We start from the raw sequence: 27,390 nt of genomic DNA on the forward strand, positions 1-27,390 counted from the left end.
TAAAATTTAATATACATTTATGAATGATTATAATTATTTTATCATCAAGTATAATATATGATATATTAAATAAATAAATAAATACTATTTCATTTGATTTCTTAATTTTAATTAAAATTTAATTTTTATATATTTTTGTATCATTTTAACACAAAAAAATTAAATGAAAATAATAAAAATTCAAAATTCAAAATTTATTAAATATAAAAATAATTTTTTAAATAATTTTTTAAAAGTGTAATATTCTATAAAATTTTCAAATTATAATTTAATAACTTAAATAATATAAAATAATTGTAGAACCCATTTAAAAAATACTTTTAATATTCTCAAACATTAGAGAATAAAAAAGGTACAGTCTTTATATGTGTGTGTCACAAAATCAAATCAATACATAGGGCCTTAGTTACAAAACTTGTTTTCAATGAAAAGAAAATAACACATTAAAATTATTTTTATTGAAGAAAAACAAATTATTTAAATTATCTTTTAATAACCTAAACAATTATAATATAATGTTATTCAAAAAAAGTTATTATAATTTTTTTTCTTTTTATCAATAAAAAGTTAACTGTTACTAATACATATATTCAAATATTTTATCTACATATCTATTCTAACTCGAATTTTAAAAATATTTTATTTTCTAAATAATCTAAAATAATTATAAAATATTTTCTATTTATTTTATTATTAAGAATTTATCAATCCTTTTATTAGTTGTTATCAGGGTAATTTATTAATTATTAACTTTTAAAAAAGAACTCGTAAAACAACAAAAAATTATTAAATGTATTCGCTTCACCCATCTATTCATCTTAAAATAATTTTCAATTAATAAAAAATAAAGTAATTTTTAAATAATTATTTATTATTTTAAAAAATAAATAAAATTAATGTATTTTATTGATTGAAAATACGAATATGATACTGTGTGGACGGATTGGTCTAATAACTTTTCCAAAAAGGTCAGCAGCTACTTAACAAAATTATAGTTCCTTCTTGGTGTTTTAGGGTTTATATCTTAGCTTGGGAGATACACAAAGCGAGGAGGGCTACAATGGGGAACCAGAAACAAAAATGGACGGCGGAGGAAGAAGATGCTCTTCTGGCAGGAATCACCAAACACGGTCCTGGAAAGTGGAAGAACATCCTTAAAGATCCCGAATTTGCCCCTTTCCTCACTACCCGCTCCAACATTGACCTCAAGGTTCTTCGTTTGTCTGAGTTGATTTTTGGATTTGTTTGTTGTTTGGTTATAGGGATTATTTTCCTATGAGTATCAATTTTTGCCTTTTCACATTGTTTTAATTGAGATGATATTTTACGTCAAGAAACCCTGACTGTTAGTTTGACGTTAGTTGAATGGTGACAGACAGGTTAATTTAAAAGGATTCTGGAATATTTGTACAGTGCACGTGCTTAAAGGTTAAACTACTAAACGTTTAACCTTAATTCATGTACATGTTAAGTGGTACTGCATAATAAAAGTTTTGTTCTTCATGATATCAAATATTTAAGCTTGGTATAGTTTTGGAAGTATTCAAGATTTTGTTGTGGGTTTATTGCAGTAATGGGTGATATAAGGTTACAGGGGCGGGGGACATGGTCATTAAGAAACCTATATTTTGATGGCTGTTAAAACTCAAAACTAAAGATTGAATGTTTATCTAATTCTAGTTTTCTATATCCATATGAATGATGCTTGGTTTAGGTGAATATATTTCTTCCTGCTCTATTGTGGTTGAACTATACGATTTTCTCATTTTTTCTATTGTTTTCAGGATAAATGGCGGAATTTGAGTGTCAGTACCAATAATCAATGCGCCAGAGACAAATCCAGAGCACCCCAAGTAAAAGCCATTGTTGCTTCCCTTCCCACCACTCCCAATTCTTTAGCTCCAGCAGCTTCACGTGCTCTCAGTGCAACTACTGATGATGTTGTGGGCGATTCTTCGAATAACAGCTTAGATGGAAAGAATGCTCCTAGGTTTGTATTATATTCTTTCTGTTCTATGTCTAAAAGACATCTGTTTTGAAGACTTATCTTCTCATAACTGTGGTGTGAGAAATGGAATAAAATGAACATCCCTATTTGCTAGAGCTTTTTGGATGTAATAAGGAATTTTGTCTGAATTTGGTTTTTCATGGTCAATTAGAAATCTGAAATACCCTTTGCGTATGAAGGGTTCTTTTTTATAATTATTATCATTATGGTTTGCATTACATTACTACTTTTATTTTATGTCAATAATAATTATTTTATCTTCCGTAAAATTTGAAATAAAATATTAGTAAGTCTTAAGTTGAATTTCTACTTTTGATTTCATAGTTTTTTTGTGGTTTCTAAATCGATGCTACACTGCCTTGCAACTTTACTGGAACACCATATTATATGATTACTATAGTCTAAACCATTTATTTTTTGAGATGCAGAGAGTTCATGTTGCTTGATAAATATGTTATGCTCCCTTCTTCATTAGCTACTTGATTCTATCTCTCTTCTTTTTATTATTATTATTATTATTATTATTATTATTATTATTATTATTTTGGTTTTACCAGGTATAACACAATGATTTTTGAAGCCCTTTCAACGATTAAAGATACAAATGGATCCGATATAAGTGCGATTGTTAGATACATTGAGGTGAGATGGAATTTGTTTCTTCTTTTTCTTTACCCCCCCTTTTTAGCTTTCACTTGTATGTATCTTATGTTGAGGGAGTTGCAATACTAGTATACTACTAGCAAGAAGATTGTGGATTAGAACATAGAGCATCGTTACAAAATGTTAAATTTCCGCACAAACACTCTGTGGTAACCAAATTCTTTACAAACGGGGACCTAATATTGCATTAGATGATTCAATTGCGGGGCCATGATGCTAAAATGCTGACTGTCAACATGAATCTCATATTATTTAATGTAGAAGACAAAGATTAAATAATTTTAGGTACTTTCTTGGAGCTGGATAGCTTGCAACTAATATCAGGCTGTATTTAGAAATGTAACAAACGCTTTTTCTCAATGCCTCACTTTTTAGTCCAAATCCTTCAATAAATTTGAATTTTTATCTGCAAAGTACAGTGCAATAATTCACTTTTACAGGCACATCACATCCTTCTTTCCTTAAAATTGTGAAACTGGAATATCTATGTTTTATCCTGCGGGGCCTTTTCTCTTCCATCTGCATGTGTGTGTATTTGATCTAGTCTTCCCTATCTATTTATCTATGCATGTTTGGAATATAGATATTAACTGTGTGGATTTACAATGCTGCAGCAAAGGCATGAGGTTCCGCCAAATTTTAGAAGGTTACTAAGTTCAAGGCTTAGAAGACTTGTTTCTCAAGGCAAACTGGAAAAGGTAAATGTGTTTCTATAATGAATAATATACCTTTGACTGCCTTTTTTATATATATAGATATGGTCTTCTGGAGCGTGTGCTAAACATGATGAAAAAATCCTTTCAACAGCTGGCATTTTCCCATGCTATTCTAAACTTCTAAAATTGCAGGAAATTGAAGAGAATATACTTAAATTGTTCAAGTTTTTAATTCTTTTCTGCACATTCACATTAGTTAACTGCATAAGTGTCTCTAGATTGACAATCAGAATTGTATTCGCCGATCTCTTTAAGAAGACAACTTTGGCTCTATTGTTGAAACTCTTCTACTGTTTATGCATTTAAAAGATGACTATTAGCAAATCGGTTATGGTGATGACATGCTAGCAAATAATTAGTTTATATGCAAGAAATTTTGATGTTGTATTACACTATAGAATCATTTAATTGAAAATGTGATTTTATGGTGGATGTTTTTAAAGGTCGCATATCCGGATGCCATCCTCTCACTCATGTCAGAACCATCCAATGCAGGTACAAAATTGCTACAAGATCAAAGAAGATACATTGACAGGAATGGAATCGCCTACCCCTAAACAAAAAGATATGCATTTATGGCAGAATTCTAGTGCAGTGAATTCTGGTGAAACAGTGGCAGAAGCAGCAATCACAGCCGCCTATAAAGTTGCTGAAGCTGAAAATAAATCATTTTTAGCTGCTGAGGCCGTGAAGGAGGCAGAAAGAGTCTCCAAAATGGCAGAAGATACCGATTCAATGCTTCAGCTAGTGAAAGAAATCTATGAACAATGTATGAGAAGCTGCACGTTCATACTATTTCTCGGGCATAATCTTTTTCCCTCATACCCTGGAACCTAATTATAAATTATTTTTTCTTGTTGGTACAGGTTCACGAGGTGAAACAGTTCTGTTGGCTTGAGTCTTAGCTTCCTAGAATGTAAGTGATAGTTGTCTTTCTTTTATTTTATAATTTTTGGCATCTTTGTATGTATGTGAATTGTGAGTCCATTGATCTTGTTGAATGAATCAATGCATCGGCATTGAAATGCATTTATGACCATTCAAGATCTATGATGATTCATGTAGTTAGTATATTATAAGGTTTAATTGTACAATTAGCTCGTTATATGAGAGTGGAAACCGGTTTTGACTTTTGGAAACAAAATTTAGTTTAGGGGAATGTACATTTTGGAATCATAGTAAGGAATGTACTCATTCAGCTTCATCCCATGACATTGGCAATGAACCTACATTTATATTTACAATTGTGATGGAATTTTGGGTATGCAAATTTGTATGGTACGACGTACAATTTACACTAAATTTTACAAGTATATTGTAAATAGATTTATATTTAATGCATTGAGAGTGTATAAATTTCCCATCAATTGAAGTGTCATCACACCCGATGAATTGTATGTTGTCACCTATTAACAAATTTATTCAACGGTTAAAAGTTTATATTATTCATATTTGTTTTTAGGGATAATTTTGTTTAGCTTTTGAATTTGATGAAATTTTCAACTTGGTCCTTGATTCTTTTTGTAGTTCACATTAGTCCATGAACTTGGTAACTTTGTCCATTTTCAGTCTTTTGGATGATGTGTCATTTTGGAAGTGTGGCATACTGCATAATTAAGAATGACACATCATCATAAAAATTAAAATAGGTAAAAAAAAAAATCTAAGTTCAAAGACTAATGTGGACCATAAAAAAATTAGGGACTGGGTAAATGTCGTCAAGTTTAGAGATTAGAAATTGTTTTTTCTAAAAGATTTTAACGACATGTCAACATGTCATATTTAGGTAATAATAATAATAGCAGACTGCTCGATTATCTGCTGTTATTCATTCGCTTTCTTGATTTAGAAGAAATGTTCATTGCTATCTGAATAATAAAAAAAATCAAAAAGTGGATGAAACATCCAAAAATGAGTAGAAATCTACTCAAAACCCCATTTTTTGAATTTTTGTCAATCAAGTCACCTAATTATTTAAATGCATTCAATCAAGCCATTAACCGTTAATATTTAATGAAGGAGGTGACACGAAAGTTAAAAAATTGGTATAATCACACATTTGGTCCTCAATATTTATACTTTCAATCAATTTGGTCATAGTTTTAAATTAATTTAATAAATTTAATATCCAATTAGACAATGACACATGTCATTACAAGATTGAATGATATTTTATTAATTTATTTTATACCCAATCAGTTTATGACACGTGTCATCGCCGGATTAAGTACAAAATAGGGTGGAGGAATAATATGAAGTTGAAGGATTCAAACCCAAGTTTAACCTTTCCATGAGAAAGCTTAAACCACTGGACTAAGCACCTCATTTGGTCATGATCTACAGCATTGTATATACAATGTGTGGCATAGAAAGTTTAACCTTTACTTGACTAAATTATACAATATCATATAAATGTATAATCATTAAATTGAGTTTTAAAAAAAAAAAAAAAAAAACTAAGGTTTAGATTTTTATTTAAACTATATTTATTTTTTATATAATTTCTTTATATATAATCATTAAATTAACTTTTAAAATATAATTAATAATTGATAATTTTAATTTTATTTAATGATTATATGTAAGCATTATTAATTTTATTAAAAATTAAATTATACTTTGGTTATATAAAAGTCAAATATTGTAATGAATATTAAACAATCAAAACCCTAGTATGCTGCCGTTAGGGAACCCGAACGTAAACCCTACTTTGGTTGAACTCACCGCCCATGCTGGGAGGCCACCGGACACTATTGCCATGGTTGATGGCTTGGCGGTCCTGGAGAAGCCAGGGTCCCCGCTGAAGGATGAACGGGAAGTCAAGAAGTTACGTAATGAACGTGAGCAAGTGAAACCCTTGGGTGGGGATAAAACAATCACTGTGGATACGGGTGAGAACTCGTCAGCTAAAAAGGAGTTTCCGAAGAACGTTGAACAGGTTGTGGAGAAGCAAGGGGGGGAGTAGGCTGTTAAACCATCCTATGTAGTATGTACTCATGGTCGCTGGCAACACGGACAACACTAGATAGTCGCTGGCAACTCGGACAACACTAGATAGTCGCATACGTTTTACGATACAGATGATATAGAAGTCCTTGATGATATAGATGCTGCAGGACCTATTACAACGATCCGGTTCTCAGAGTGAGTGCATGATAGGATAGATCAATACATACAACACGTCCTTATCATTTGATTGTTGAATAGAACAATTAGATACAAGGCTTTGGAGAATCGATTGATGGCATTATGGAAACCCTTGGGAGAAATTCAACTAGTAGACTTAGATAACAATTATTATCTGGTGAAATTTTACAGTACTAACAGAGGGACCCTGGATTATTTACGGGAGCTATTTAACGTTACAACCATGGAGTAGGTCGTTCTCAACTTCTGAGAAGTACCCTTCATAAGTTCTAGTATGGGTAAGTCTGTCGGGTTTACCTTATCGCTATTTTCGAAGGCTTTGTTCCATAGAATTGCAGGCGTGGTGGGAAGAGTGGTGCGAGTGGATTATAACACTCAAGAAGGAGGTCGAGGAAAATTCGTCAGGTTAGCTGTAATAGTACTTGAACAAACCATTAAAGTTATGCATTGGAATCGATGGTTTTCTACAAAAGTTAGTATGAGGGTATAACCAACATTTGTTTTTCGTGCGACATCTATGGGTATACAGCCGATAAGTGCGGAAAAGATTGTGACAGAGGCAACTAAGGAACACACAGTACCCATTACTGGTCCTTCCTTGGAGTCCCGTGGAGAGGGTCATGGTCATTAAGAAACCTATATTTTGATGGCTGTTAAAACTCAAAACTAAAGATTGAATGTTTATCTAATTCTAGTTTTCTATATCCATATGAATGATGCTTGGTTTAGGTGAATATATTTCTTCTTGCTCTATTGTGGTTGAACTATACGATTTTCTCATTTTTTTTCTATTGTTTTCAGGATAAATGGCGGAATTTGAGTGTCAGTACTAATAATCAATGCGCCAGAGACAAATCCAGAGCACCCCAAGTAAAAGCCATTGTTGCTTCCCTTCCCACCACTCCCAATTCTTTTAGCTCCAGCAGCACTGGAGCACTGGCAAATCTGGAAAATGAAGATGACCCGACGTCTCGGTGACCGGAACAGGTGATTAGTGCCAATAGTGTACAACAAGGTGGAAAAAGTTCGATGGGGAAGCGGGTTGAAGTAGGCTCTAAGCATACGAAAGGTAGAAAGAGACAAAACTCAAGTGTTGATGCTGGAAATAAAATAGGATCACAAGCGGGTACCACACGTGGAGCGAATCTTGATGGCATTCATGTGTTACCCTCGGTGAAAGGACATGCAGTTAAAATTGTTATACACACTACTACTCAATTACTTGAAACTTACAAGGCTCTATCCATTCAAGAGCCAAGTCAGCGTGGGAAAAAGGAGATTGGCTTCAAAATAAACCCACTGAATGGTGGGGTGGTTAAAACATTCAAGGAAAATATACGACGATGGGGGATTGCAAATATGAATCGGACAAAGGCCAGTGAATGGGTGATGGCTTTGTCCCATTAGATCGATGTTGATGGCAAAGCGACCAATCTGACTATATATGCAGGAGCATATAGATGCTCGGTTACTAGAAGCAGAACTCATTAGTGATAATGAATCAATGGAAGACGTTGAGAATATGGATGCCGAGGAGGTGGAGGCTTCCACGTAAGCCTTCTTCATTGGTGATTCTTCTGTATTTTGTTAATTATGAATTGCATGCTTTGGAATTGTCAGGGTGCGGCAAGCACTACGTTTTGACAGTTTTTTCAGACTTTTTTTAGGATTTTAAACCATAGATTGTAACGTTGTTTGAACCTCACATCCATGGTAGAAAAGCAGATAGAATTATTGTCAAACTAAAGTATTCACACCCTTTTCTCATTGAGGCACATGGCTTCAGTGGTGGCATTTGGTTGCTTTGGGATGATGCAGTGGAAGTGGAGATTCTAAATTTGTCGAACCAATTTATCCAGTCATGTTCGGATTTCGGATACACAGGGGTGGACAATTCTCATGGCTATTTATGCTAGACCGCATAGCATCATTCGGGAACATTTGTGGCCATCGTTGATATCTCTTGACCCTGGGTGTGATCAATCGTGGCTTCTTGGTGGAGATCTTAATTCTATTCTCCATACTCATGGGCCTAAGGGTGGTAGTAACCGATCCATCCAAGGTAGTAAAACTCTTCAAGATTTTCTTTTCACAGCTGGCTTGGTGGATTTGAGCTTTAATAGTCCGCCATTTACGTGGTCCAGGGGTAATCTACATCAGCGTTTGGATCGGTTTCTCGCTAACGATACTTTTTGTACCATGTTTCCTAGTTCTAGTGTGATGCATCTTGATCGAATTGGGTTGGATCATAGACCAATCCTTTATCGAACTTCTGTGGATACCATTCAGTTTCGTAACTGGCCTTTTCGGTATATTACGGCTTGGAATGATCACCCTAACTTCTGGGATTTCGTTCAGTCCTAGTGGCATGAAGGTCGCAGTCTTATCCTAAGTTTGCAGAAATTCACATCGGAAGTTCAGGCTTGGAATAAAGAGGTCTTTGGATATATCGGACAAAGAAAACGATCCTTAATAGCCCGTATCAGGGGAATTGAGCGTGCTTTGGGTGACTACCTTTCGGATTTTCTTTGTGACCTTGAAATAGAACTCCGAGCTAAATTAGAGGTGGTGTTAGATCAAGAAGAAAACTTACGGAGACAAAAGACGTTTTCTGACTAGGTGCTCAATGGGGATAGGAACACGAGATATTTTCATGCTTTTGTTCAGGCTAAATGGAATCGTAACAAGATCACAGCTTTTTGATGAGAGAATGGGGATTGGTGTACGGACACCGAAGAGCTCCAGGCCTTGGCCGTGCATTTTTTTCAGTCTTTTTTCAAAGTGAAGGCCGAACTGCTCTTCCGTATCCTATAAAGCGCTTTCCATCTTTGACATGGCACCATTAAAAGCACCTGGAAAAGATGGTGTCCATGCATCCTTTTATAAAAAAAAAGTGGTCAGTCGTCGGTGCGACTACTTGCAGGTTTATCAGAGAGATTTTTTAGTGTGATACATGGCATCCGGAACTCAACCAAACATTGCTAGTTCTCATTCCTAAGTTGACGGTGCCAGAATTGATTAACCAGTTCAGAGTTCAGACTAATTAGCCTATGCAATGTTGTGTACAAAGTAATTATCCAAATGGATCTCGGAGAACCGGACTAGCTTTGTTCCTGACCGGTCCATATTGGATAATATAATCACATCGTAGGAGGTCATCCATTCGATGAAGGGTAAGACGGGACGGAAAGGCTGAATGATGATTAAAATTGATCTTGAAAAGGCTTATGACCAATTAGAGTAAAACTTTATTGAGGATACTTTGTTTGATCTGAGTATTCTAGAGACGTTGATCAAATTAATTATAAGGTGTATTTCTACAGTTAGTATGAGTATTCTATAGAATGGTGAGATATCTGAAGAATTTATACCTTCGAAGGGGATTCGACAGGGAGATCCACTCTCACCGTATCTCTTTGTGCTTTGTGTAGAGATTGACTCAATCGAATCAAGCGGAGGTTTCATCAGGTGTGAGGCGTCCGTTTTAAACCTCTTCGACTGGTCCAGGAATCTCTCACTTATTATTTGTGGATGACATGGTACTCTTTGCAGAAGTATCTAGGGAACAAGGGCAAGTCATTCACTCTGTGCTCGTAAAATTTTGTGAGGCTTCGGGACAAAAGGTTAGTGTAGCCAAAACCGTAATGTTTTTTTCTTCTTTCAAAGAACGTCTGTCAGACTCTTCGCAATCAGATTAGTTCAGATTTGGGTTTTAAAGTGGTGACGAACATGAGAAAATACCTTGGTGTCCCCTTGCTTCATGGTAAGGTCAATGTGGCTGTTTATCAGATCTAATTCAAATGGTCCGGGATAGATTAAATGGGTGGAAAATACGGACGCTTACCTTTGTTGGTAGAATAACGCTCACAAAATCTGTTTTGGTTGCTCTACCAACATACACGATGCAATCAATGGTAATTCCGTAGAGAATTTGTAAGACGATTGAATTTCTCATTAGACGCTTTATTTGGGGTAATAATGGAGATAATGGCGGAACATCTCGTTAACTGGGATTGCGTGTAAAAACCAACAAAAGCAGGAGGGCTTGGTTTTAGGAAATTGAAACATCAGAACGATGTGTTTCTAATGAAGATAGCATTCCAATTTTTGGCAAAGGACTGTCTTTGGGTTCAGTTTCTCAGGGCCAAATACAAGTGTGGGGAAAATATCCCTTGTGAGATAGCTCGATCCAGATGCTCCGCATTATGGAAGGGTTTGGCCTGCGATTGGTCGATGTCAGACAAAATGTAACGTGATGTGTCGAAAATGGCAATAACATTGATTTCTGGTTTGATGACTGGTTGGATGATTATGGACCTTTGATAAACCACGTTACGGCAGCAGGCACAATCGGAATGCAGAGAGCTATGGTTGCCCAGATGACTGATGAACATGGGAACTGGCGTTGGCCTTTAATCGAACCATTGCTGCCCCAACCTGTGCTGTTGAGTCTAGCAGCGAAAATAGGTCCTAAACAGCATTTTATTGTGGACTCGTTGGGCTGGAAACCACGAGAGGACCAACGTTTTACAGTTAAATCAACATACGAGGCTCGTGTTTCTCAACAGGATACTGATACGGATGTCGCATGGAAGATGATAGCTAAATTTCGAGGGCCTCCAAAGATTAAATTCTTTTTATGGCTTGTTGGCAGGGGGAGAGTGTTGGTTAATGTTGAGCTGAAACGAAGGAACTTCATTATTGATAGCTCATGTCCGTTATGTGTTGCACCCATGGAATATCTTAATCATCTGTTGCGTCAGTGTCCATCGTTAAATGCCATTTGGAATGCACTGGTGAAACCAGATCGATTGTCAATTTTTTTTAGCATGAACATCCGGAATTGGATCGTGCTTAATCTGGATAATCCTCGCGACATAGTGGACCAGGTTGAACATTGGGATTTACCGTTTGGTGCAATTATTTGGAATATTTGGTTACATCGGAATGCGATTGCCTTTGACATCCCGGTAGATGATGAACAACCGGTGCTGAAGCGTAGTACACAATGACTTGAAGTCATGCAAAGGGCAATGGTTAGGGGGGATGACTCAGACCTCTGCTATGTGTGGCTTGAGGACAGAGCTCAATAGGTGGCAACCTCTCCCTCCGGGATGTCTCAAGATCAATGCTGATAGGGCCTGGCAAAAAGACTCTGGCCTGGTCGCGTGTGGTGGTGTGATTCGAGACAATGCTGGCAGTTGGCATGTGTGGTTTGCGAAATTCCTTGGTAAGTACTCCGTATTCGAGAGCGAACTTTAGGGGCTGTACTTGGGACTCATGTGCTCATTGGATATGGGTGCTGTAGACACACTTTTTTGACCAATTAAAAGAAAGCATATATATATATATATTATTTTATGTATATATTATATGTATTATTATTATTATTAACAAACATTTTTTATTTACAGGCCCAGAACCATTACAAAGATAACTCAACAGTGGGTAACCAGAGGCCCAACAAACAAGTGACCCAACCCGAGTCACATAGGGTTTCCACAAACCCTAGCAGCTTCCTCATCCACAGCGCTGCATGTTCAACGAGAGATCCCCCACAGTCGCACTCATCTCAACAGCGTCGGTTTTCTCAGCAACCACTAATGCCACGCCGGCCATTTCGCTCAACAAACAACAAACGCGCATTAGATTTCTAGTTAGATTAGGAGTCTAAAAATAGATTTTTTATGAACTATAAATAAGTGTAATCCCCACTATTTTGGGACACACTGGAAATCACGAGAGCACACACACGATTTACATAGGAGATTCACACAAAAACTCAAAACGTTGTAAAGGCATTCGAAGCTATTTTCGAAAAGAAATAAAACATGTAATATTTTTCTTACCTTCAGTTTGATTTTCACTAGCATGCGTTGTGGGAGTATTCGTTTTGTGCTTGTTTTTGCAAGAACTCGAAAGGGTTTTTAGAAAAATAAAGGGAGCCGATGAACTAAAGGGGGAAGTTTTTTGAGAGTTTCAAACTCCAATTTACTCTCCCCCGAGGCTATTTTTTTTGAAAACGAAGGTGATTTTCGGAGTAAGTGTGTAAAGAGGTTTTGAATGGTGAAGGAAAATTTTGATTTTGCTGCCGATGACCAGCGGCTGACGCTGATCCACGGCAGCGACGAGGCGGCGTATGGTGGCCGGATACTGGGTTCATCAAGAACCCAGGCAATGTTCTTCATCTCTCAAGAACAATGGAGAGAAAAAAAGAGAGATGGGGGGAGGGCTTTCGTGAGAAGAAGAAGAGAATGAGAGTTTTAATTTTTTTTAGCTTAAATAGTCGACCCGCTGACCCGATTATGACCTGCGCCTTGACCCGACGGATCCCCTAGACCCGCGTGTTTTAGAATTAAAAGGGAGTAATCCCATTTTTGGTCCCTCGTCATTTCAATCCGTGAGTTTTGACCTTGAATTTTAAGTTTTTCTCCGAATTATCCTTAATTTAGCCATCCAATTTTGCTTTTATTCGATTTAGTCCTTATTATATATATTTAATTATATCTTTTATTTTTCCTTTCTTTTTTTATTATCTATTATTACCTTTTTAGTATATATTTTTTATTTTATATATGTATATTTTTAGTTATTTATTATTTATTATTATTAATGCATATATATATATATATATATTTTGAGTTTTCTCTTTATTATTATTATCTTTATACATATTCTTTTGTTTATTTCATTTCTTTTATTTATCTTTTTTTTCTTGTCTAGTTGTTATGTATTTATTTATTTACATACATTTTTCACTTTATATTTTTTTTATTTTTTATTTTTTTCCGTTTGTTTTATTTTATTTATTTCTTATTGTCTTTATTTTTTATTCACTTTCATTTTTTTCCCCTTAACATTCATTTTCCTTTAAGGTTATTTCAATCGGATAGAGGTAAGTTTTGGATCGTTATTTTACATTTTAATTTAAGTTTACAACTTTCTTAATTAAGACAACTGGAAATTATGTAGTACCGAAAGGGCGGTTCAAGGGTGCTAATCCTTCATTGACCGTAACCGACTCCCGAACCCGACACGTTTCTGGTGAGACGCAGATCATGTAAGAAATAAGGTATCCGATCAACCCATTTTTTAAAATAAATGATTGGTGGCGACTCCAATCCATTTTCTTAAGTCGAAGCCCAATTCTGGGCCCAACCGAAAGGCGGTTTCGATAGCTTGGCGACTCCGCTGGGGACACAGGTAAATGAGTCAGGCTAAGGTAATTTTCAGTTGTCTTTTTAACGAAAAGGATAAGTTTAACTTTTAAGGTAACATTTCGATCCTTATTACTTACTTTTGATTATATTTTCGAGTAAATAGTTGTACTAACCGTTTTCTAATGATTTCAGCATTCCAAACTCGTTTTTCACTTAAGGCTCTAAACCCGAGCTCCGAACCTGTTTTTAAGTGGGGGTAAAAGCGACGCCTCCGTGTGAATTTATTCACCGTATGGGCCTAGCAAGTAACCTTCGAGATTCATATACGTTATGCCTTCGTGTGAATTTATTCTCTGTATGGGCATAAGGGAATGTGTCCTCTCGAGTTTAACTTAGTCTACACAAGCTTATAATAGGCTTAAGACTAAGGGTCTGGCAAGCCCCAAGGGGGCACCGGCAAAGAGAACTCGGGTACCATTTTTTAGAACCTGAACCGGGAGACTATGGAGAAATATAACCTACCCCGAAACCCCATTTCAAACCCTAGGACATTTTTACCCTAACCATGTTGTTTTTTCCCTTCTACTCTTCTTTCTTTCTTTTGTCATTTTTTTGTGTTTATTTATTTACTAACTTTTTGCCTTTGTGTTTGTTTTCAAAGCATTTGCATAATAACAAGAGGCCATTAATCCACCAAAAACGTGTTTGTGAGACATAAATAATTTGCATTAATGGACAAAGGGGTTGTAATACAGGAGATGAAAATGCAGAGGACAATCTACAAGGCGACTATGTGTCATATTCAATCCAGAAGATGTGGTGCCCACAATTGAAGAGTATATCACTCTGTTGCATTATAAAGGACTCAGAATGAACCGGGTCTACATCAAGCACAATGAAAGTCTATCTTTGAAGACTGACTGACATAGGTTGTAGGGGCAAGATGAAGGTTACTGATCTTGTGAGTCCCTTCAAAGACAACAATGGAAAAACGATAGTTGAAATTGGAGACCATTGCTGACAAATTCAAGAAACAAACAAACGAACTTCACCTAGTTCCTATCAATTGAGGGCTCCAATGACGTATTCGTTGGGAACAGGTTCAACAAAAGATAAATGTCATAGATGCATTCATTCGAGACTTCTTAGGCCAGTACAAAAAGTAACTCAACATTTGGACGGTTCATCCAGAGAAGCCGGAGCGGTTCGACAGGTTATTCAACCAGTGACTGACGAAGGCAGAAGACTAGTCAACTGTCAGAAGCTGTCATGATATTTTTTTCTCTTAAAAGATAAAACACTTTTGTCCCCAATAAAGATTATTTATAATAATAGGCACATTTTTTTGGATCAATGACTCGAACATTTCATTCATCATGTATTCTTGCATATTATGCATTATTTTTATTTTCTTTATTGTTTTTTCATTTCTAACACGAGATGTCTCATAAAGGGAATAAACAAGCTTTGAACACAAATTGAAGATTACCTGAAGCGTGTTTGAAGATCCACAACGATGAATGAGATACTAGCGCGTGTTAGTAAGATCGAGAAAATTCAAGAGCAACTCATGAAAACCCAACGAGAGATGATTGATCAAACAAGAAGATTTCAGGATGAATCCAGAGAGCAGATGACCAAGTTAATGGATATGATAAATGTTGTGATCCATGGAGAGAAGTCACTAGTGGATCCTATGAATGCTGGTAATGAAGCTGAAACGATAATAACCACAGGACCTATTAAAGAGCCAGATATTTCAGGTCCGCACCAAAAACCAAATATGGTTATAGAAGGTTCCACTAGGCCAACCATGGAAAAAGAGTTTTCTCTTGTGAGAGATAAATTTCACTCAAAGAAGAGGGTCAGAGAATATGACAGAAATGTTGACCAAGAAAGCCAAGAAGGATCAACCTATCATAATTAGAGGTTCTACCCCCTTCCAATCATCAAGACAGTACACTCAAGTTCTATCTATAAATTCATCACCCAATAGTCTCTCGTCATGGGGACAAAATGAGAAGAAAAACAAAGTGCAGGGTTTTTAGTTCCCTCCCATCCACTTTTCACTTGAAAATTTACGTTAAAAAATGCTCTCAGCCGGATTGATTACACCGGGATATATCCAGCCACAGTGGCCCCCGAATGAAAAATAAACCTACAAAGAGATTCTTTGGGTAAACCAAGATGGAACCCCAGCTTGTTCAGCTAAGGTTCTTGGAAACTTTGAGGATCCTTTAGAACAAGCAATCCAGAAGTGCAAGGTAGAAGACTCGAAAGTTGTCAATTCAACAGAGAATATATGCGAAGAACATCCGAACATGAGGGCTTCCGTGAGTGTAATCCAAGACTGGCCTGTGGGTTTGAGAATGGATGGGGCAGTTGTAGCCAGGAAGACACCTCAAATTGCTTCAACAGAGGATTCATACGAAAAACCTAAGGTGCAAAAGGATCGAAAAAGAAATCCAAGTAAAAGAGCTTCCATGAATCTAGTCCGAGATTGGCCCGTGGGTTTAAGAATCAGTGGAACAGACGTAGCTTCAACACCTATATCAGATTTCCTGAAAGCAAGAGGGATTCTAGGTAGAAATTACGCCAATCACAATTACGATATATGGTCGGGATCCATCCAAAACTATTACCACTTAGGAAAATCGTTTTGGATCTAAATTTGGGCCCAATTTCCAGCAACCAGGAAATGAAATACTGATAAATCACGAAGAAGTGTGATTTTCCCTGGAAAATGACCCAGAGGAGGCAGAAATTAATGTGTCTGAGGGTACATCAAAAAGAGCCCCGGTCAGTGAGGAGTGGGGAGCCAACGCAGATGAAAGCCCTAATCAAACTAGTGGGGCACCCAAATGAGGCCTTATTCCATTTTGTGGCATCCTGTTTGAAATTGTTTTTTTGAATTTTCTCGTATTTGGAACTTATTTTTAAACTCTTTTCGGATATTTAAATGAATTTATGTTGAATGTTGAACCAAATTTACAACTTGAAATTCCTTGAATATCACATGAATTAAAAGCATTTTAATAATTGAGGTTGTAAATCTTTGACAAATGACAAGATTGAACCTTTCAAAAGAAAGACCCCTTGGTCCTAATTTAAAAGATACATCAGACTATATGTTCTTCTCTTTCAGGGATCGAACTAGTTTTCTCTTCTCATGAAGAGTCCATCAAAGATTTGGTATTCAGGTATATGTTAGGAGTGAACAGAATGGGGCAACTAGCACATGAGATTGCAAAAATAATTGGTTTATACTTTTGTTTAAGACGTTCAATGATGATCATGATCTTTTTAGATGAAATGATCAAGTAGGTGAATCTAGTTTAGGTCAGTTGCTTGGGAATTGAACTCTAAAGATGAGGTTCCTTGACTTTCAAAAACACCTAGACTATAACAGATTCTTCTTAACAAACTTAAGAAATTGGACCCGTATACTCAGATTATAATATTATATATATACAATAAAGCTTGAGATGTCCCTCTAAAGTAATTGGTTAAACGCCCCGGCTTTATAGATAAGATTCAGCTAGCCTGATAAAGGTGATTATATATACAATAAAGCTTGAGATGTCCCTCTAAAGCAATTAGTTAAACACCATGGCTTTATGGATAAGATTCAACTAGCCTAATAAAGGTGATTATAATGTACAATAAAGCTTGAGTTGTCTCTCTAGAGCAATTGGTTAAATGCCCCGACTTTATGGATAATATTCAGCTAGCCTGATAAAGGTGATTATAATATCTATACAATAATATTGAGTTGTCCCTCTAAAGCAATTGGTTAAAACACCCCGGCTTTATGGATCCAGCTAGCCAGACAATGGCAAATTAAATAAGGAGTTTCGGTAAAAATGGACTAAGGGAGTTAAGGAACACCTGTTATAGTCAAATTCACACGAGCACTCAAAAATTTTATTTTTAGATCGATATTTCTGCACTATCTTTGTTAGAGGAACTTACAAAACTTGAACAAATGGAAGATTTCAGAGAACTGAAACAGAAGTGTTCTGAAAGGCATAGCCATTGATTATGCTAGTTGTGTCATTTTGTTCGCCTCCGATCAAAATGCCAAATCAATAAAGAAGGGTATGCCATGATCTTCACGATGACCGAATCGATTAAACAAACCTTAATAACCTACCTCTAAACCAACTTTTCAATCTTGATATTTGTCAAAGGTTTGCAGCTATCAAAGATTAAAAGAGCATTTGATTCTTTTGATATCCAATGAATTCCTGTTTTATGATTTGCTTCAATTGTGAAACCTAGAATGAGGCAATATTTTTCAAAACTCCTTTTGATATTTTTCAAAATTTTGAAAATTCAAAGAAAAAAGTATTTTCAAACAAGATGAGTTCTCTGGAAGCATATCTTGGAATTCAACAAATATCTCTCTGAAGCTCAAAATTGAAGCTGAGGCAAAGGAAGCCATTTTTGGGGTAAAATTTGGTAGGGGAAGGAAAACAAATTATCTTAGGCTGAGGTCTGCAAGAGTACACCCTGGTGGAAATGAAGACAAACTGAGTCAGGATAGAATGAAGACTGCTCACACGATTATTCCCTTCACAGATCAACATTATGTATATCATATTTAAGCATGTTGAAGAATTCAAAGATCAAGAATCAGAAATTCAAGATTCCAGCATCAAGAGTTATCGAGACTGACAACTAGAGATTGATATTTCTCTCTAAACCCTAAAATAACATGTTTCGTATATACATTTTAGGCGTATGTACATTTTAGGCATATATAAGAGCATCACATATGTGCAAAATTTTGTATATTCATGCTAGAGTCAATTTCAACTTCTCAGCGAAAGATATTAAACTCAAAAGAAGTGCAATTTACAAGTGTGGATCTGAACTTCACAACGAAGAACATCTAATTAAAAGCTCAATTTCACAGCGAATGAGAATCCACGATTTCAAATTCACGAAGAAGGATATCGTGCCCGATGAAGTGATATAGTGTCACAACAAACATGGCATTCGCAGATTTGACTTCCTTAAGTCAATGATTAAAACTTCTGAAATGATTTCTTTACAATGCATGAACAAGCAGATTATCGACCACCTTTGAGATTGTTTCTCTCGAAACAAAGGGTCGCCTCACTCAAGACTAATTTACTCAAAACAAAGTTTTGTCTCTCTTGAGACAGTTTCTCTTAAAACAAATTTTGTCTCTCTTGAGACATTTTCTCTTAAAAATTTTTTTGTCTCTCTTGAGACGGTTTCCCTTGAAACAAAAACTTTGAATTTGTTTTCCTTGAAACAAAGTTTTGTCTCTCTTGAGACAATTTCTCTTAAAACAAATTTTGCCTCTCTTGAGACATTTTCTCTTAAAACAAATTTTGTCTCTCTTGAGACGGTTTCCCTTAAAACAAAAAATTTGAATTTGTTTTCCTTGAAACAAAGTTTTGTCTCTCTTGAGACAGTTTCTTTTAGAACTAAATTTTGTCTCTCTTGAGACATTTTCTCGTAAAACAAATTTTGTCTCTCTTGAGACAGTTTCTCTTGAAACAAATCTCTGAATTTATTTTCCTTGAAACAAATTGCGTCTCCTTTGAGATAGTTTCTTTTGGAACAAAATTTTGTCTCTCTTGAGACAGTTTTTCTTGAAACAAAATATTTGAATCTGTTTTCCATTAAACAAATTTCGTCTTACTCTAGACAGTTTCTCTTGAAACACAAAAAAAAACCTTTGAAAATGTTTCTCTTGAAACACCAAACCTTCGAGTTCAGTTTCACTTAGCTCAAAGGCACATCATTTGCAGCATAACTTAAGTCGAGAAAAGCTATCTGTCAATGAAGACCTTTCGAGTTCGATCTCATTCAGCTTGAGTGCCTATCAACCACTTGGTGAAGTCAAAGAATTATTTTCCAGTCGAATTTTCAAACCAAGGTCTTTAAACCGAGAAAAAGACCAGAGTTGACTACAATTTGGCAACGAGAAGCCATATTCCGATTCAAATTCTGAATTGCGGCTTCAATTCCATTTCAAGATGGACCCGACTCTGCAACTAAGATGCTATTCACAACTCAACCTCATGATGAATGAGTCATTTTAGGATTCAATTCAAATTGACAAATCAGTCTCAGCATTGGATTTCAACTCTACAACAGAGGATATTCGATGGGGATTGACCCCTATATGGATGGTGTTTGATATATTCATGTTAGATGAAAAATGTGTCTTTTAATCTTTGCCCTACACCCGTTACACGACTATGGGCAAAGAGGGGCAGCTGTAGACACACTTTTTTGACCAAATTAAAAGAATGCATATATATATATATATATTATTTTTTATGTATATATTTTATTTATGTATTATTATTGTTATTAACAAACATTTTTTGTTTACAGGCCCAGAACCATTACAAAGATAACCCAACAGTGGGTAACCAGAGGCCCAACAAACAAGAGACCCAACCTGCGTCATATAGGGTTTACATAAACCCTAGTTGCTTCCTTATCCACAACGCCGCATGTTCAACGAGAGATCCCCCACAGTCGCACGCATCTCAACAGCGTCGGTTTTCTCAAAAACCACCAACGCCACGCCTACCATTTCGCTCAACAAATAATAAACGCGTTTTAGATTTCTAGTTAGATTAGGAGTCTAAAAATATAATATTTTATGAACTATAAATAAGTGTAATCCCCACTATTTTGAGACACACTGGAAATCACGAGAGCACACACACGATTTACACAGGAGATTCACACAAAAACTCAAAACGTTGTAAAGGCATTAGAAGCTATTTTCGAAAAAAAATAAAACATGTAATATTTTTCTTACCTTCGGTTTGATTTTCACTTGCATGCGTTGTGGGAGTATTCATTTTGTGCTTGTTTTTGCAAGAACTCGAAAGGGTTTTTAGAAAAATAAAGGGAGCCGATGAACTAAAGAGAGAGGTTTTTGAGAGTTTCAAACTCCGATTTACTCTCCCCCGAAGCTATTTTTTGAAAACGAATGCGATTTTTGGAGTAAGTGTGAAAAGAGGTTTTGAATGGTGAAGGAAAATTTTGATTTTGCCGCCGATGACCGGCGGGCCGGCGTCGATCCATAGCGGCGGTAAGGCGGCGTATGGTGGCTGGATACTGGGTTCATCAAGAACCCAGGCGATGTTCTTCATCTCTCAAGAACAATTGAGAGAAAAAAGAGAGCTGGGGTGAGGGCTTTCGTGAGAAAAAGAAGAGAATGAGAGTTTTAAAAGTTTGTTAGCTTAAATAGTCGACCCGCTGACCCAATTATGACCCGCGCCTTGACCCGACGGATCCCCTAGACCCGCGTGTTTTCGATTTAAAAGGGAGTAATCCTATTTTTGGTCCCTCGTCATTTCAATCCGTGAGTTTTGACCTTGAATTCTAAGTTTTACTTCGAATTATCCTTAATTTAGCCATCCAATTTTGCTTTTATTCGATTTAGTCCTTATTATATATATTTAATTAAATCTTTTATTTTTTCCCTTTTTTCCCTTTCTTTTTTATTATCTATTATTACTTTTTTAGTATTTTTTTATTTTATATATTTATATTTTTAGTTATTTATTATTATTAATGCAAATATATATATTTTTAGTTTTCTCTTTATTATTATTATCTTTATATATATTCTTTTGTTTATTTCATTTCTTTTATTTATCTTTTTTTTCCTTGTCTAGTTATTATGTATTTATTTATTTACATACATTTTTCACTTTATTTTTTTTTATTTTTTTCCGTTTGTTTTATTTTATTTATTTCTTATTGTCTTTATTTTTTATTCACTTTCATTTTCCCCCTTAACATTCATTTTCTTATTTCAATCGGTCAAAGGTAAGTTTTGGATCGTTATTTTACTTTTTAATTTAAGTTTACAACTTTCTTAATTAAGACAACTGAAAATTATGTAGTACCGAAAGGGCGGTTCAAAGGTGTTAATCTTTCCTTGACCGTAACCGACTCCCGAACCCGACATGTTTCTGGTGAGACGCAGATCAGGTAAGAAATAAGGTATCCGATCAACCCATTTTTTTTAAAATAAATGATCGGTTGCGACTCCAATCCATTTTCCTAAGTCGAAACCCAATTTCGAGCCCAATCGAAAGACGGTTCCGACAGGTGCAAATCCTGTTATCTTGGAAACTGATAATTTAGTAGCAATTTCGGCAACTCAAAGGAGTCACTCGGTTGCTGCTAGAGTTACCATTATTCACCATATTGAGGAACTATTGAGGAGAGATTGGAGAGTACGGATTCAACACGTACCGAGGCTCGGCAACAAGGTTGCAAACTGCATGGCGTCTCTGGCAAATGCGAGGAAGCTTGACTAGATAACTTTTTCTACACCTCCTATTGAGGTGTTAAGTGTGCTGTATAAGGATGTTGTACATATTTAGCTTTTGTGTTTTGTTTTAGACTTGCCTTTGTAACAAAAAAAAAATCAAATATTGTTTAAAATCTGAATTTAGCCTTTAGTGAAATTATTTTTTAAATTTCAAACTTGATTATATTTAAAGAAATTATATAAAAATTAATATAATTAAAAAAATATAAAAATCTAAATTTTACCTTTTATATTTTAAAAAATCAATTTAATGATTATATATAAAAAATATTTGTATAATTTTATCAAATATAGGCCTTAGTTTGATGGCTAAGATGCTTGTACCCTCTTTTAAATTCTCAAGTTTGAATCCCCTTATAAATATGCTATTTTCTTATTTAATAAACCAAAATATAATTTTTAATTTTTAATATAATTATAAATCCTTATATATAATAATTAAATAAAATTAAAAATTATTAATTATATTTAAAAAGTTAGTTTAATGATTATATATAAAGAAATTATATAAAAAATAAATATAGTTTAAAAATATAAAAATTTAAATCTTACTTTTTATTTTAGAAAAATTCAATTTAATGATTATATATTTGTATAATATTGTATAATTTAATCAAATAAAGGCTTTGGTTTGATGGCTAAGAAGCTTGAAATCTCTCTTAAATTCCCAAGTTTGAATCCATATTCAAGCATGTTAGTCTCTCTTTTTTCTATGCTACAAATTATATGTGAAATGTTGTAAATTCTGACCGTTTGAGGTGTTTAGCCCAACGGTTCAAGCCTTCTTAAAGAAATATTAGACCTAGGTTCAAATCTTCTCAATCGTATCTAATTCTTTTACCCCATTTTTTACCTAATTAGGTGGTGACACATATTATGAATTGATTGGGTATAAAATAAAATTAATTAAAACTAGTAAAATATCATCCAATCTGGTAGTGACATGTGTCATTGTCTAATTAGATATTAAATTGATTTATAATTATGACTATATTGATTGAATGTATAAATATTAAGGATCTAATGTGTGACTATATCAATTTTTTTAACTGTCACGTTACCTTCTCTATTAAATATTAACGACTAGTAGTTTGATTGAATGCATTTAAATAATTAAGTGACTAAATCGATAAAAGTTCAAAAAAATGATCAAAATAAAAATAGACTATAATTAGTTGTCACTGGTATAATTTATCTTAAATTTTATTATTTAGGGTAAACTATAGTTAGGGCTGTAATTTACAGTGATTGAATGCATTATAACATGTATTTTGATAACTTCATTTGATAGTTAATTAAAAAGAGCGTTATTTTGTTTAGATATTTTAGATTCGAGTAATTATATAAGGTATGTGTTATTAATAAATTAATTTTTTAAAAAATAAATACTATTTTATAATTATCTATCATTACTTAAAAAAATGCGTTAAATAGCATTGAATAATATCGAACAATTAATTAATGTTGGTAGAATTTAAAACTTTCACTCACGTTGTAAAGTACGTGTAAAACGATCTAATAAAACATTCAATACGATTACAACATAAAAAGGTTTTGACATGATTAAATTATATGAGAATTATAAACCCCGAACAAATCGAGGAATTTAACTTCTTAAACCGAAGTTATAGTCCTTAATTGTAACAAAGAAAGAAAGAGAAGGGCAATGAGGTAAAATCAGTGGGGTTGGTGGATTATAACAGTGGAAATAGTAGGAGAATACGCGGATATGTGATATCCATCGTGGTATTAAAACCTAAAAGAGAAACGACCCTCGCCCTCCATTGCTTTTCTCTTCAGTTTCTATCTCAAAACTCCACGGCGCAGATCCGAGGAGTTTGGGAAAACCCTATCTCTCTATAAATATCAACCGAAAAACTCTCTCATAAAACTACCCCCTCTCTCTCTCTTCAACAAACCCACTTTCATTTCTTTCCCATTGCTCTCTGCTAATATCATCAGTTTGAAGGTTTCTCTCTCTTCCTACTTTATTTTTTTCTTTCATCGGTTTTCTAGCTTTGATTGATTTATTTCCTGTTTTTAATATTTTTTGTTGGATTTTCTTTGATGTTAATTGGATTTATTTTTACTGCTCGGGTTCTGGGTTTGATCTGTTTTAGTTTTATGTGTTTGGGTTTTTGTTTTTGAGGTTGATTATGATTAGTTCACGTAGATATTTTTGGGTTCCTTTTCTCTTGTAGTCCGGTACTCTTTCTTTGTAGTTCGAGATTTGAGAAATTAACAAATTTAAAACTTTCTGCTAAATTTATTCCTGAAAATAAAAATAATCCTGTTGGATGTATAAGACGAAAGAACGGAAAGTACGTCTTATTTTGTATTTTATTAATTTATGTTCCCGAAAGTAGGAATTTCGAAAAAAAATTTCCTGAGCTTCTGCTTATGAAAGTCTTTATTTTGTGTTCTTATTGCGAACAAATCTTAACTTTTAATATTGTAACTTACAGGTTTGGGTTTAATGTCTTACACTTAGTTGAGTGAGATGATTGGTGGTAAATGAAAAGCAAATATATGATGGATTTATGATGCTAAATGTCTGATGTTAGTTCACTTTTAATGCTATTGGCGGTGTGATTCTAAGGCTGATCTTTAACAAAACCTATCTGTATTCTCTAACATTGGTATAATAGTAGACTGTTTGTATGGATTAGGCAACGGCTCTAACATTGGTATTATCTATCACCACTTTCTTTACCAAACCCTTCATATTGACTAAGTTTCTTGTCTTAGTAACAGGGGGTTAGTCATCCATAAACATATCTGTATATCAAAATGGATGTTTAATCAACAAAGAATGTGTACTTATTGCTCATGTAATTACTAATGACTGATGATTTGTTGCACCTTAAGGCTGAGACAGTGCTTTCAACAAGTGTCCTATATAGAAATATTTAGATGTTTGGTAATAACAGTGTTGAACCTTTCTTCTGATCGCTTGGCCCTGAGTGAATTTTGGAGAGGTAGGCAATATGGGTGTCTGGTGGTAAAGGGTTTATGATCCAAATATCAGATAACTGTATGCCTCTTTGTATATCTTCTCCAAATACTAAATTAGAAGTTAATACTTGTGCTTTCTTTCCCATGGTGTGCTAGTTTGGTTCTTCTGTTATATCTTTCTCGGTATGGAAAAGCTCTTCCCTTTAATGTCATTAAAAACTTTTAATATTACATGTTGGAGGTGATATCTTTTGGTGTTTGTATACCATGCAGCATAGTGATTTTATTTGAATCCCGCTTAATTATATTTATCAGTATCCTGTTGTATCGTTTAATCCAAAAGCAATGATCTTGGTTTAGAGGTTTGTATGGACTTATTAGTTTATTCTTTCTTTCTGCACAGTCATGGCAGGTGTGGCATCAGAAGGATCTCAATTTGATGGTCGCCAGTATGATCAGAAAATGACTGAGTTGTAAGTTTATTGTTTACAGATTGCATACTATCTGCCCTTTGCATATGTTTTTTCCTTCTAAACAGGGGACTGCTATTTGGTTTGCAACTTGCTGATTCTGATATCTGGTGAAAATTCAAATTGCACAGGCTCCAAACTGATGGAGATGATTTTTTCACAAGTTATGATGAAGTTCACGACAGTTTTGATGGTATGGGACTTCAAGAGAACCTTCTGAGGGGTATCTATGCGTATGGTATGTTAGTCTTTCAGAAAGAAATTTTTTACAAGTTGCACAGCCCCCCACTTGTAGGACTTCTGTGCTTTTCTCTATGGTTTGTTTTTGTCAAATATATGCTGACTTTTTTCGTCTTGTCCAAAATATTTTCTAAGGTTTTGAGAAGCCTTCTGCAATTCAGCAGCGAGGTATTGTTCCATTTTGCAAGGGTCTTGATGTTATTCAGCAGGCACAGTCTGGAACTGGGAAGACAGCAACCTTCTGCTCTGGAATTTTACAGCAACTTGATTATGGTATTGTCCAATGCCAGGCTCTAGTGTTGGCACCAACTAGGGAGTTAGCACAACAGATTGAGAAGGTAATGCGTGCACTTGGTGATTACCTGGGCGTTAAGGTCCATGCTTGTGTTGGTGGGACAAGTGTTCGTGAGGATCAGCGCATTCTTCAAAGTGGTGTTCACGTTGTTGTTGGCACTCCTGGTCGTGTCTTTGATATGTTGAGGAGGCAGTCACTTCGCCCAGATTATATTAAGATGTTTGTCTTGGATGAGGCTGATGAAATGCTTTCCCGTGGTTTTAAGGATCAGGTTTGATATTTCATCTTTTTATGTTCCCTTAAAATGATTTTCGATTTTGAAACGCATTGTTTTCTATATTTTGTGCTTTGATAATGTTACGTCTGTCAGATCTACGATATCTTCCAACTGCTGCCAGCTAAGATTCAGGTTGGAGTATTTTCTGCTACAATGCCGCCTGAAGCCCTTGAGATCACTAGGAAGTTCATGAACAAACCTGTGAGAATTTTGGTTAAGCGCGATGAGCTCACCCTTGAGGGTATCAAGCAGTTTTATGTGAATGTCGAAAAGGAGGATTGGAAGCTTGAAACTCTTTGCGATCTCTATGAAACCCTTGCCATCACCCAGAGTGTCATCTTTGTGAACACAAGGCGCAAGGTTGACTGGTTGACCGACAAGATGCGTAGCCGTGACCACACAGTTTCTGCCACCCATGGAGACATGGACCAGAATACTCGTGATATCATCATGCGTGAATTCCGCTCTGGTTCTTCACGTGTTCTCATCACTACCGATCTTCTTGCTCGTGGTATTGATGTGCAGCAAGTCTCCCTTGTCATAAACTATGATCTGCCAACTCAACCAGAAAACTACCTCCACCGTATAGGACGAAGTGGAAGGTTTGGAAGGAAAGGTGTGGCCATTAACTTTGTGACTAATGATGACGAGAGAATGCTGTATGACATCCAGAAGTTCTACAATGTGATCATTGAGGAGCTGCCATCAAACGTTGCTGATCTCCTGTGATGAGATTTACCTTTTTTGAAAGTTTGTTCGAGGCAAAAGGGTTGCTGTTTTTGCAAGTCGTTTTTAACATGCTATTTTCGTTGTTTTTATTTGGCTTTCTAGCTTCTTAAGTTAATGTTCCTAAACATATTTGAACATTTAATGATATGGGGGACCTGCACATTTGCTACATTATGATTGTCCAGTTTTGACAACTTGTTTGCAGTGGTTTTATCTCTTATCATATAAACTCTGTTCAAGGCTGAGCTGTGATCTATTCTCAGCACTTGAGCTTATAAGTGTTTGCTGCCAGCTTTTGGCCCGATAACTTGTGCTTTTGATTTTTTGTTTCTTATAAGCAGCAAAGCTTATAACTACTCGAAACATATGTAATCTTCATCACTTGC

The 27,390-nt window shown here is 35.2% G+C and overlaps 2 protein-coding genes across 2 annotated transcripts; both read left to right on the plus strand.

Annotated features, from left to right (window-relative positions):
* The first annotated feature begins 975 nt into the window (after positions 1-975).
* Positions 976-4,531, plus strand: LOC120216893 (telomere repeat-binding factor 4-like). Its single transcript, XM_039214171.1, has 6 exons — positions 976-1,210; positions 1,785-1,990; positions 2,566-2,650; positions 3,286-3,369; positions 3,883-4,156; positions 4,254-4,531. Exons 1-6 carry the CDS (start codon positions 1,061-1,063, stop codon positions 4,283-4,285), a joined length of 831 nt encoding a protein of 276 aa, XP_039070102.1. The 5' UTR covers positions 976-1,060; the 3' UTR covers positions 4,286-4,531.
* Positions 4,532-23,781: 19,250 nt separating this feature from the next.
* On the plus strand, positions 23,782-27,188 carry LOC120216894 (eukaryotic initiation factor 4A-10-like). The gene is made up of 5 exons (XM_039214172.1): positions 23,782-24,007; positions 25,397-25,466; positions 25,595-25,701; positions 25,839-26,269; positions 26,369-27,188. Exons 2-5 carry the CDS (start codon positions 25,399-25,401, stop codon positions 27,002-27,004), a joined length of 1,242 nt encoding a protein of 413 aa, XP_039070103.1. The 5' UTR covers positions 23,782-24,007; positions 25,397-25,398; the 3' UTR covers positions 27,005-27,188.
* Positions 27,189-27,390: the final 202 nt, after the last annotated feature.

The sequence above is a fragment of the Hibiscus syriacus genome, unplaced genomic scaffold (genome assembly GCF_006381635.1).
Source record: "Hibiscus syriacus cultivar Baekdansim isolate YM2019G1 unplaced genomic scaffold, ASM638163v2 tig00110174_pilon, whole genome shotgun sequence".
Classification (NCBI taxonomy): Eukaryota; Viridiplantae; Streptophyta; class Magnoliopsida; order Malvales; family Malvaceae; genus Hibiscus; species Hibiscus syriacus.